We start from the raw sequence: 13,243 nt of genomic DNA, 5'->3' as shown, positions 1-13,243 counted from the left end.
GATTAATCAATGAAATAGTCTGCATTATTAAAATTTTGCTATATATTTTCATTCAGCTAGGACTAATTACCGTATTTTATTTATTTGAGCTAGTGTCAATTCAAATACATGGGGTCACTTCCCAGGATTCAGTATTAGCACAGTGATTCAAAATTATTCGAGAAGAGAGAGACTGACCCAGTGCAAACTTAGTGATTTATCGAGAGTCAGACAGCAAGTTAGAAGCAGGAAGTAGGATAAGAAGCCAGCATTGCTGATTCCCTTACTCCACAGGTGGAGAGTTTTTTGTTTGTTTCTAACACCACAATGCGGCTCCTCTCCTTCTCTCAGGGAGGATGGCATCTAAGTAGGGGTCTGGGAGACAACATGGTATTGCCTCTGGTTTTTATAATACAAAAGGTCAGTAAGAGTTAGAATTTGGAAAATTCTCCCTCTTTGATCACTGGAGATATTAGTATAGAGGAAGGTCTGATTCCTAGGACCATAAGACCCAATTGTTTAAAACACTTTCCTATATGAAGATATTATTTCTCACCCCTAGGAACTTCCACCAGGTCACTGGATTCTTTCTTCTTAATCTCAAAGCCAGAGTTATGGACCAAAGGATGCCCATCTTGGCCCTTTCCTTCCCTCATCTAAATAAAGTCCAATCTGCCTGAGTCAGACTTACCTCAAAAATGTAGTCTTTCCCATCCTTGCCATGCACAGCCTTGACAGCACAGATATCCAGACCTCCAAAGATCTCGGAGCAGGAGTCCACCCACAGCTTATATCTTTGAAAGGAAAGGGAAGCATAGCTGAGGAATTAGTGGATCCAATACTTAACTCTCCCTTCCCTTTCTTTCAACCCCTTACCATCCCTTTCATGTCCTAAGGTCATTCTTGCAATTGCATCCTTGCATAGGTTGTGACTTTGGTCTAGAATCCTTTCCCCTCCTCTCTGCCCTTCCATTTCTTTCCTTCTTAAAGGTTCAACTCAAGCCCACTTTATCCGTGAAATTTTCCTGCTTAAAACTCACACCCCCTTAGTGACATCTCCCTCTGTTGCTGATGCTTATGCGATCATGAACAAATCAGCCTCTTTGAGCCCCAGTTTTTTCATTTGCAAAACGGGAATATGGGACATGTGATACTTACCTAACCAAGCTGTTGCCAGGATCACATGAAATCATTTATGTAAAGTGCTTTGCAAATTCTCAAGTGCTAATTAAATGAACTATGTTTATATTATTATTGTTATTATTATCATGTAACATGTAAAATCTGTACCTTCTCATAGCTTGTAAATATTGCTTTATATTGGTCGTGCAAAAAAGTCTTGCCTCCCTAATTTGATTGACAGGTCCTTGAAGGCAAGGTGATCTTATACATTTTTACATGTTCTAGAACAGATCTAGATATAAAATAAAAACCTAATACATTTTGTTCAGTGAATATATGGATGGTTGGATAAAAGGAGGATGATAGCTGCATGAATGGACAGAAGATGGATAGATGAATGGAAGAATGGAAAGATAGAGGCTTGGGTAAATGGATAGATGGCTGGATGGATAGATGGATGAATGAATAAATGCTTCAGTTTGTCCATTTACTCTTTGCTTTCCATCCCTTTATTTATGCTCATCCCTTCTATTATAAAGTTTTCCATTTTGGGGGTGCTCAGAAAGTCATTCCATGGGCTCAAAAGTTTGCTTACTCACCTGTCCGACATAGCAATCTGCTCTAGCATTGCAGATCCAGTGTTTGTCTTCCAGTTTCCTGAGATGGATGTCCTCCTAGAACAAAGACCCAGGCCAGACCAGGCCAGGAAGGTCAGGCCAGGCCAGGGGGGACAGTGAGTTATTGGCTGGAAAAAGGGCAAGAATGGTCTTACTTCCATGGAGCTAGCTGACACTTTTCTCTCCTCTCTCCCATTTCCCATGAGTCTGGAGTCTACCTGATTGGTCAAGAACTAAGTTCAAAGACTATTCAAGACTATCTCTTGATTAAACTATCAGTTTAGTCTCACTAGGAATTCTGGGGAAAGTTGCTAAATGCTAATTCTAAGGATCATTGCTCTAGATCTGATAGGGATCTCAGAGGCTAACTCCTCATTATAACTTATATAACTCATTATATAATCTGACTCAGACATTTCAGAATTTCTTTTGTTTGAGACCTAGCTCATTACCATCCCCTAAAGTCTATCAATTAGGGGAACCCTTACCACCACCATCAGATTTGAAATCTGAGGATCTAAGTTTACATCTTGACCCCATTACTTATGATTTTGGAGAAGTCACTTGATCTTTCTGAAACTCAGTTGCCTCATCTGTAAAATAGGGATAATGATTCACTACCCACTTCACAGGGCTACTGAAAGGATTAAATAAATTATGTTTAATTATATAATAATAGCTAGCATTTATATAGTGCTGTAAGATTTGCAAAGTACTTCACAAATAGTGATTGAATAACAATAATAGACAATGGTTATTAGTTTTTAGAAGAGAACAACTAATATTAAATTACAATCTAAAACAACTCTAATTAATAAATAGTCTTAAAAGCTGATTCTGTACTGCATTTCTTTGGGGCCATCAATCCACAAGTTGGATAGTCTTTCCATGTTTCTTTGCCATTTTTCTTGGGGAAAAGATCTCCCAAATCCTTGGTTGACTTCTCTTGGTGATGGAGAATCCATTAGCTCTATGAGCAAATACCTGTTAGTGCCTTTTCCCCCTTTTAATACATTTTGAAAGGGTTAGAAGTCTTGTCTCTAACTCTCTGGAAACATCATTCAGAGTTGATTTTTCTAGATTAACATGATATTGCTCTCTCTTGGCTTCCCTCTTTGCTGTATAACTTTGCAGCCCTATTTGCTGTATTTTCATTTGGATCACTGACTATGGGTGTCCTTCTGAATTCTATCCTCAGGTTTCTTTTCTCTCAATACACTCTCATTTGGTGATTTCAGCTCTCTCATGTGTTTGTTAGGATCTCTATGACAATGACTCTCAGAACCCAGATTAAATCTAGCTCTAATATCTCTTCTGAACACCAGTTTCCATCACTATCTGCCTTTTTGTGTTCATATGGACTATCTGTGCCCAAGGTATGGTCACTTTTCAAGCTTGTATTGGTCTAATTAGCCACAGCTGGACACACTGTATCTTGACCCCAACATAGTGATAATATTTTGGTCTTCAAAGGACAAAAAACACAATGGCTTTTTGAAGATCTTAAAATTAAATTACCAGGAAGCATCTCAAAATCCACATGCCCAAAAGAATTCCTTCTTTTCTTCTTCAAATCCTTCCTAAACTTCTCATATACATTTATATCAAAAACCATTCACCCCTAAATAAGTGCTCAAACGATATGAACACCAGAAAACTAATAAACTTTAACAACCACATGAAAGAATGCTCTAAATAACCAATAAAAAGAGAAATTAAAGTCAAAACAATTTTGACATTTTCATATTGTACAAATTAACAAAAATGACAAAAAAGGAACAATCATTGCTGGTCAAGAGATATGGGAAGAAAAGCATACTAATGCATTGTTGGTGGAGCTGTTAAACAATAAAATCATTTTGGAAACAATTTGGAATTATGCAAATAAAGTGATTGAAATGTCCTTCCAATGACCCAGAGATTCCATTTCCAGGTTTATACCTTTAGGGGCCTATGGTTAAGAAAAAAGTTCCTAACATAGCACAATAATTCTAGGAACATTTTTGTGCTAGCAAAGACATGAAAACAAAGTCGATATCCATTGATTGGGGAATACCTAAACAAATTGTACATAACGGAATATTACTGTGCCCTCAGAAATGATGAATATGATAAATACAGATTATCTTACATGAATTAATGCAGAGTAAAATAATCAGAGCCAAGAAAACAGTATACATAGTCACTACAACAATGTAAAGGGAAAGAAAAACCACATGTACATAGAAAAATCAAAAGTGAATTTTGAAAAATTATAAATATAAAGTATGACTTAAAAGAAGTATGAAAAGTCACTTCTACCCATACCCTTTGAGGAGGTGGGAAGTTCACAAATATTGTACATTATATATTATTCTAAGATTTTTCATGTATTGATCAGTTATACTGATTTTTTCCTCTTCTTTTTCTTTTTTAATATTCAAAAATACTATTAATTATATGGAATGGCTCTCTGAGAAGAAGGAGGATGTGGATACTAGGGGAAAACTATGGTGACATAAAAAATAAATTGCCTTGATAAGTTCCCTCTACACACACTTTTTAAAGCTATGTGATTATAAACAACCAGAAGCATAAATGGGCTCTCTTCTTGGTGATTTCCAGTGCAGTGCTTCCAATGAAGCTAAGAATCAGATGCCATTTTCAAGACAGAAGCTTTGAACCCCTAGTTTATGGGAAAGAAGGTCGTAGCCCCAGGATCTGACTCACATGTAAGCTTTGTAGTTGTTGCCAATCTTCTGGATCCGGATGTCATACTTGGAGTCAATGAATGGCTCAGCCGTGGCATAGGTCTGGGTGAGGGCCACCACACTGGCGATGTCCTGGAAGTCATAGTGATTCTCCACCTTTACCTAGTATTGGAGCAAGTGTGAGAGGGAAGAAAGTGCAAATGTGAGGAAAAGAGAGAAGAATCAAGGAGCTTTCATGAACCAGGAGCCCCAAAACAATTTGACTGAAAACCATTCAGATCATCCTAGCTCCCACACTTTCCACCAGTTCTCTGGCTCTCCTATTTTTTTTTTATACTTCTCTATGCTCCTCTTCTTGGGTTCAGAAAGCATTCATGGTCTTCTACAACTAATATGGTTCTTCCCCATCCCCAATAAGTTTTGCAACAGAAATCTAATGAAACAGGGAATAGAGCAGGGGTTCTAAACTTTTTTGTCTGTGTGGCCTGGGCTCCTTTGTTGGTCCGGAAAAGCCTATGGACCCCTTCTCAGAAATGTTTTTAAATACATTTAAAAAAAAATACACAGGAACACAGTTCTACTGAAATACAATTCTCAAAAAGCTGTTTTTAAGTCATCAGTCTCTGATTAGCAACCCTTAGAATACAGAGAAAAGAGAAAGTATGGCATTTTATTTCTTACCAGCCCTGCTTCTAGTTCTCCTACATTCTGTTGGCTCAGGAGTGAAAGAGCCTGGCTAAATTAGCTTCCTCTCTAGACCTTTGAAGGGCCATAAGCAGTCTGGCATGGTAAACGGTCTCCAAGAAAGGCTTTCAGAATGAAATTATTCATGGTGGCAAAAGAAGTTCCATTCAGGGTAAATATTGCCACCACACTCCATGGCATTAGGGTGAATGCAACCGGTCCACATGCTCAAAGGGGACTACCTGGTACTATTGGTATTTTAGATAGAGAAACAAAGAAAGACTCTGACTTTCAGAACTGGTCCTAAGATGTCCAGAGGTACAGAGTAGCTCAGGGAACCTTTCTCAATGTGGATGCTCACCTTGACTAGAATCGGGAGGAAGAAGAGGCAGATCTGAGCTTCTGTCGGAAACTCGTCCCTTCCCATATATATTTTTGCCCCCCTTTGTGGTCCTCTTGGCTCCCTGTGACTTACCTTCCCCATGCCTGAGTGTGCATGGCCGATTTTCACCACCACAGGGAATGTCGGGAGCGTCAGCTAAAGATAAGAGAAAAGAGAAGGATTGACTCAGAGCTGTTTGTCCCTCATCCAGGACCCAGCCTCCGGCCAAATCAGTTGTTCTTCGGAGGGTAGGGATGACCCTGGCTTGGGCCCCATGCTTCCTCTGCCCAGGATTCCGCTGCTGGCCGAGCTCCCCTGAATGTGGCTATGAGAACAGCTGATGAAGGAGAAGTCAATCTTGCTATGTCAGGACCAGGTCACGCCAGACTAACCCAGTTTTCTTTTTAGCAAGGCTATTAGACTGGTGTGCGCTAGTGTAACACAGGAGAGGAAGGGCTGGGTCCACTGGTATCAGGAAAACCTTGGATCAATACTACATCTGTAAAATGGCACTGACCTTGCAGGGCCATTGTGAGAACAAAATGAGATCATATTTGTAAAACAATTGCAAACCTTAAAGCACCACATAAATGTGCTATCATGAGGCTACCAAGGACAGAATTAGGAATAAGAAGAGAAGACTGAAATGGAAGTCAGGCAAATCACAGAATTTCCATGAATCTCATGCCAATTCCTGGGATTTATCCATGAAGTCGTAGATAAGCAACAATCTGCATGGGAGGGAGCTTCCACACTGGGAGTTCCCTATGCTGAACAAATGACAACTCCACTGTGTGTTCCTTCATAAATTTATTAATAAATATTAATGTTAAATCAACATAGATATATAAAATAATGAATAAATATTAAATAAATTAATATTAGATCAGGAAGTTGTCATTTCACTTACACTATTAACTTAATATTAAGTTAACTTTTAACAAAGAATTTGAAATTTCTCATAACACTTTTGTATAAAAGTTGGAGAAATATGAGCTGCATGATAGTACAGTGAGATGCTTTTAAAACTGGTTATAGGTCTGAAAACAAGGAAAAAATACATTTATTAAGGGCTTACTATGTGCCAGGTACTGTGCCAAAAGCTTTACAGATGTCTCATTTGATCCTCATAACTACCCGGGAAGGTGGATGCTGTTATTATCACCATTTTGCAATTGAGGGGATGGAAGCAGAAGGAAGTTCAGTGATTTGCCTGAAATCTTTGCTGCTTTGCTGCTTTGCCCTAAAGACCACAGGAACTTTCCATCTGATTTTAGCTATAATCTATTTTGTGTTAACTTCCCTTATTAGAACATGAACTTCTGAGAAACAGGTGCTTTCTCTTTGTATTCCTAGATAGAGTGCTTTGTACATTTGTTGTTCAATGATTTCAATCCTGTCCTTCTCTCTGTGACCCCATAGAGGGTTTTCTTGGCAGATAATGGAGTGGTTTGCCATTTCCTTCTCCAGTTCAGTTTACAGATGAGGAAACTGAGGCAAACAGGATGAAATGACTTGACCAGGATGATACAGTTAGTAAGTGTCTGAGGTTAGATTTTTAGCTCAAGTAGATGAATCTTCCTGACTTCAGGTCTGGCACTCTTACCTACTGTACCACCTAGTTGTCCAGCTTCATACATAGTGAGCACTTATTACTTTATTAATAGAATCCAGAATGGGGAGACTGAAAATCTTTTGGCTCCTGTTAGAAACAGAATTGTGAATAAGAAGAGGAAGCTACAATGAGGCAGGTGACTTGGAAGTCAGGAAAAACTTGTTCAACAACGAGAGCTGTCCAAGAGAGGAGTGGGCTGTTTAGGGAGTCAGTGGGCTCTTTCTCTCTAGGTTCCTTCAGACAGAAGCTAGACAACCATTCCTTAGGGATGGTTTTGGGACCACTTTTGATCCGCTACATGTTGGACTAATTGGCTTCTGAGAGTGTCTCCTACTTAGCCTTTTCCAATAGGTGCTAAATGTTTGTTAGATTGTATTGTTGACGTGGGTCCCTGTCTCTAGCCCTAAACTCAATGAGTCTCTTCTCTCAAGGGCTCTCATGCTGATACCTTAGCTAAATTTCTCCTTACCCACCCCTCTCTTCCCAATGCTCAGGACCCTTCTCTCCTCCCACTCAAACAAAACTTATCACCTTCACAGCGTTTCATGTGTGGAAGGGATTTCCAAGACTAATCTAAAATGGACCAAGAAGCTTCTCTCTAGTATACATCAAAAGTGATCATTTGGCCTCTGTGCAATGACCTCCAGTAAGGAGGAAGCAATTTCTTTCCAAGGGAGCCCCCTTTTCACTCTAGGACAGTGCTAATTATTATGGTGTTTTCTCCTTAGCTCAGGTTTTTTTTTTTTTTTTATTCATTTGTCATCTTGTCTTCTCTTCCCTCCCTCAGTTAGAATTTGTGTAACTAAAATATGCTGTTAACAAGTCACCAGTTAAACAGTCACTAAGCAATTATTAAATGCCTACTATGTGTCAAGCACTGTGCTTCATATCAAGAAAGATAAAACAATTTCTGTCCTCAGGAAGCTTATATACCAATGAAGGATACAACATGTGAATGACTAGGTATATATATGAAGTATACAGAATAAATGTAATAACAAATATTTTTTTAAAATGAAATATAAATATGCAGAGTAGATGGGAGATAATTTGAGAGAGGAAAACATCACCAATCAAGTGCTCAAAAACTATCCAGAGGTATCAGCATTTAAAAGAGAATTCTTGAAGGCTAGTGATGGTTTAACTAAAAAAAATTGTTCTAAGGTTAAGGCAAGAGAAGTCAACCAGCCTTTACTGAACACTTACTCTATGTCATGCTTTGTGCTACCTAACGGTTTATAAAGAAAGGCAAACTCAATCCTTGCTCTTAAGGAGCTCCATATCTAATGAGGAAGAAGACATGCTACCATTATGTCAGACAAGGCATGCAAATTAGATAATTTCAGAGGGAAGGAACTCTAGGAATAGCTCCTTCCAGAAAGTAAGACTTCAGCCAAGACTTGGAGAAAGTCAGAGAAGTCAGAGAACCGTGGGAGCAAGAGCATTCCAGGTACAGGGAACAGCCAGAGATAATGCGCTGAGTTTGGAGATGGAGTGTCTTACTTAAGCAATACATAGGAGTCTAGCATAATGGCAGAATTATGGGCACTAAGACTACCAGCTCTGACAGGAATTAGATGGTGCCATGGAAATCACAGCAGACTGGGAGTCTGGAGATGAGGATGGGAGACAGTTCTCCCATTAACTAGTGGGGCAACCTTGGACAAATTAATCTTTCTTTCTGGGCCTCAGTTTCCAAATCTATAAAATTAGGCAGTTGGACAAATTATCTCTAAGGTGTCTTTTAGCTCTAGGATCCTCTATCATTCTATGATTTTGCAAACTATTTATGAACTCAAGATATGGAAGTCTGGAAGGCCATGGAGGAGTAAACTTTTATTTTTTTCCAAATCAATCTTCATCCTTCTCCTTCTCCTCTTGAACTTTTGTTTTTCTTTCCTGGACATCATCATTAGTCCTATAAAGGGAACTGCTGACAGAAGCAGGTTTGAAAAAGAAAAACATTTTCTTTTTTTCTTCCTAGAAACTGTTGTTGCTGCTGATGGAAAGTTAGCCCATATGGAGACCCTGGAGCTAACCGCAGGCACTGGGAGTGCCTTCAATGAGGCTTTTCACATTCCTGGTCTGTGGCCGGGGTGGCCTCTGCTTGGTGGGATTGAGGGAAGATTAGAGAGGGACAGCAGACAGAGCTGGGGACAGGAAGGAGAAAGAAAGATGTCTGCCCATCCTGAACCCCAAGAACTCTCTATTTATCTTGCTCAGACTGAGAAGATAGTGATTCATAATAGAAATAGAGAATTTTTAGGCTGAGAAATGACCCAGAGACTTCCAAAATGAACTGAATCTTTTCACAGATAAGGAAACTAAGGCCCAGAGAAAGGGAGAAATGACTACACTTCCCTTTTATTTTCTTTCCTCTTTCTCTTTCTTTTTCTTCCTTCCTTCTTCCTTTCCCTACCCCCTCTCCTTTCTATCCCATTTCCATCACTCCTTCTCTTTTCCCCTTCTTCCCTAAGGCCCAGAAAAAGGGAGAAATGACTACACTTCCATTTTATTTTCTTTCCTCATTCTCTTTCTTTTTCTTCCTTCCTTCTTCCTTTCCCTACCCCCTCTCCTTTGTATCCCATTTCCATAACTCCTTCTCTTTTTCCCTTCTTCCCTCCCTCCCTTCCTTCTTTTCTTCCTGCTTTCCTCCCTTCCTCTCTCCCTTTCTTCCTTTCTCCTTCCTTTCCTCCCTTCTATCTTCCTTCCTTTCTCCTTCCTTTCCTCCCTTCTATCTTCCTTCCTTTCTCTCTTTTACTCTATTTCTTGTTCTTTTTCTCTTCTTTCTCTTCTTTTTCTTCCTCTTACCCTCCATTCCAACTTCCTCTAATAAATGAATATTTTGTTGATACTTTAAAAAAGTATTGTCTTTACTATTACTTTCCAGTACCTCAATCCCAACTGTTCTTGGTAATAAAAAAGTAGAGTTAAGCAAAACAAACCAATACATTTGCCATGCCTGACAAATAATATGCTTCATTCCATACCCATGGTTCATTCTCTTTCAATTAAAAGGGAAGGATATTGCTTTATTCTGAAGTCTTTGAAGTTAAGATTAGTTCCTCTGCTAATGTTTTATATCCCTGCAGTTTTGAGTAAATTGTTTTCCTGGTTCTGCTAGCTTCATTTTGCATCTGTTCGTACAAGTCTTCCCAAATTTCTTTCCAGTGTGTCTCTTGTTATTTCATGAGCAATCAGCCAATATGTAGAGAATTTCTTCTATAAGTTCTACCCCATGCAAGCCACAGTGGGTGATGTAGAGACATGGTCCTTATTTTCAAGGACTTTATGATCTGATTGGGAATCAGGGACAAGTATACTAAAAGACAATTAACAAAACTAGACAGACAGTCCATTGTGTTGCTTAGGTAGTGTGATAGATAGCAGTAGAATATCTATTGCCTAGAGATTTCACTATTAAAGAATCATCCTATTAGCTTAAAACCTTGTCCCCTGTTAAAAATACAAACTCAAAAACTATTTCAACTTTCTAGCTAAAGTGTTCTCAATTATAAAATGAGACAGTTGGTCTAGATAAAGGAACTTGAAGCTCCCTTTTGATTTTCATGCTATTATTCTATGATTTCTTGAAATCATCTGTGAAGGCTGGGATAGGGGCTTTGGAGATCCCTGAATTCCATATTGTATAAGAGAAGGGAGGGGAAGAGAGCATGATGACAAGCTCAATCTCTCTGGATGGTATCCAAGATGGTGGGAAAAATATCAAAGATACAGAAAGGTATTCTGAGTGGAAGGGTATAGAAGAGGGGGGACTGGAAATAATCTGCCTCTTTCACAATTATGCTTTTAGCCATTCTCGGAAAAGCATTAATCAATCTATTCAACTCATACATTTAGATCCATAAGGGATTTTAAAGGTCAGCTAGTATATATATATTTTTTTACAAATGAGGAAACTGAGCCCCAAAGAGATTGTGACTTAGTTGACTAAGGTCAGATGTGTCTTAAAGACGTGAATGCAGGTCTTCTGACTCCAAAACCAATATTTCTACTGTATTTCCCATTCTGGCCTCAGTTTCCTCATCTGTAAATTTATCAAAGCTAAAGTCCTCCTCTGCTTTTACATTTTATGTTCCATGGCTCCTGTTAGACAAAAGCAAGCACCCCCATCAGACACCTTTCAGGGATAGGTGGGGAGTTATTGTGGATTCTCTGGGGAATGGGTAGTCAGAGGAAATGGACTCAATACCTAGTCCAAGAGCTACTTTCCTAACATTTTTCTCCATATAGGCTCGGGACAAGCAGCAAATGACTTCCAGAGAGAAGCGTTGGCAGGGCCTCCTCAGAAGGGGGACAACCCCTCTCTCATTATTCCACCACAGGTTTTCCCATGATGCTTCAGTGGTGAAATCCTCTGACACCACAGGGACCAAAAGTAGTCATGTGAGAAAATACAGTGAAACCCAAGACTCCAGATGGGGCCAACTGGCTATCCTATGGGGGAACCGGAAACATGGCCTTATATGGGTTGCCCTAATTGCCGATCGTCAGCCATTTGTGGGAGTTATTCTCAGCCCTTACCAGAGGACTGAGGGCATTTCAAGGAGTTTCCACAAAGCAGTTGAGGATTCAGAGGAAATCCCTGGTGATAGATCCATGATGGAAGAAGTGGTGTGAGCCTGGCAAGGGATTCAACTAAGGCTTTGGCAGGGATGGCTGTTTAAAAAAAAAAAACCCTGAAGAACAGTCCTTTCTTCTCATAGACAATATCATAGCTTTTTCTCCTCAATTTCATTTTTTGCTCTCACTCATCTCTGCTAAAATGCCAGCCAATAGGGTGCACCCCTAGTACCTCATGTCACATATTTGGAGCTGGAAAGTCATCCCATAAGAGGTCATTAAATCTAACCCCCTCGTTTTACAGATAAAGAAACAGGCATATTTTATTAGGGTTACACAGTTAGCAAGTGTGCAATGTAGCCTATGAACCCATCTTTTTGTCTTCAAGTCCTTTCTATTACTCCATGGGTTCTCAGTGACTATGCCAGTGAAGCATATTACCTGGGTAGAGCTGATCAACCATGAAGGTTAAGTTCTATTTGTCTTTTGTTTAAAGAGAGATGTTCAGAGGTGCTCGTTGCCAGAAGGTTATATGCCGGATAATGATTTTTCCCATAAAAGACTTATTACAAAGTATAGAGAGGTTTTGCCATACATCCTAGGATCGCAGATGTAAAGCTAGATCAAATGTCCTTAAAATCCAGAGGTGTCAAAGATAGGACCTTTTCAAATAGCCCAGAACCAGATTAAAATGTAATTGGGAAACATTTAGCAAAATAAATTATAATAGATTATATATAGTGTTAACATGTGGTTTTCTAAGTCAATGTAAAGTCAGCAGGGAACCTTATATCTGGATTGGTAACTCCCATTTCTATCTGAGTTTGATTCTGATGCTCTAATCAAATTATACTTTCCTATAGATGAGGAAATAGAAGCCCAGAGACTTGCCCAAGCTCACACAAGTATAGTTATCATAGACAGAATTGAACCCAAGTTTTCTGACTCTAGATCAGCCTTCTTTTTCTGGTACTGTGCCCATGACATTCACCAATTCTTGTGCTGGTTGATAAGTACCCTCCCAGGAGTATCTGAATTTTCCTATTCATTTCTGGAAGGCTGGGCAGCATGGTTATTTTAGAATGTATATATGTTGTTTAATGCCTTCTATTAGAGACTTGCAAAAAATCAATTACTATCATTTTAAATTTGGTGGGGGGGGGGGGTAGAGCACTGGTTTGAAAGCAATACTTGATTTTGAATTTTCAGCTTGCCAGACTTTGGACAAGTGACTTCTTGGTCTCTGGTCCTCAGTTTGTTGTTTAATTGCTTTTTCAGGCATGTTGGCCTCTTTATGATCCCTTTTGGGCTTTTCTTGGCAAAGATATTGGCAGTTTGCCATTTCCTTCTCCAGCTCATTTTATATATGAGAAAATGGAGTCAGATAGGGTTAAGTGACTTGCCCAGGATCACACAGCTATTGTCTGAAGCCAGATTTTAAAAAGAAAGAAAGAAAGAAAGAAAGAAAGAAAGAAAGAAAGAAAGAAAGAAAGAAAGAAAGAAAGAAAGAAAAGAAAGAAAAGAAAAGGAAGGAAAGAAAAGAAAGGAGGAAGGAAGGAAGGAAGGTAGA

At 39.1% G+C, this 13,243-nt stretch overlaps 1 protein-coding gene across 1 annotated transcript in view; it reads right to left on the bottom strand.

The window, feature by feature from the left end:
* SYN2 (synapsin II) overlaps window positions 1-13,243 on the bottom strand; it is a 273,091-nt gene that overhangs the window by 32,360 nt on the left and 227,488 nt on the right. Inside the window, exons 6-9 of the mRNA XM_003762453.4 lie at window positions 5,568-5,630; window positions 4,428-4,570; window positions 1,701-1,775; window positions 671-773 (exon numbers count right to left, since the gene is read on the bottom strand). Of these exons, the coding sequence (XP_003762501.3) occupies window positions 671-773; window positions 1,701-1,775; window positions 4,428-4,570; window positions 5,568-5,630 (384 nt within the window). The remainder of the gene's footprint in view (window positions 1-670; window positions 774-1,700; window positions 1,776-4,427; window positions 4,571-5,567; window positions 5,631-13,243) is intronic.

The sequence above is a fragment of the Sarcophilus harrisii genome, chromosome 1 (assembly GCF_902635505.1).
Source record: "Sarcophilus harrisii chromosome 1, mSarHar1.11, whole genome shotgun sequence".
Lineage (NCBI taxonomy): Eukaryota > Metazoa > Chordata > Mammalia > Dasyuromorphia > Dasyuridae > Sarcophilus > Sarcophilus harrisii.
This window is presented reverse-complemented; position numbering and strand designations above follow the sequence as displayed.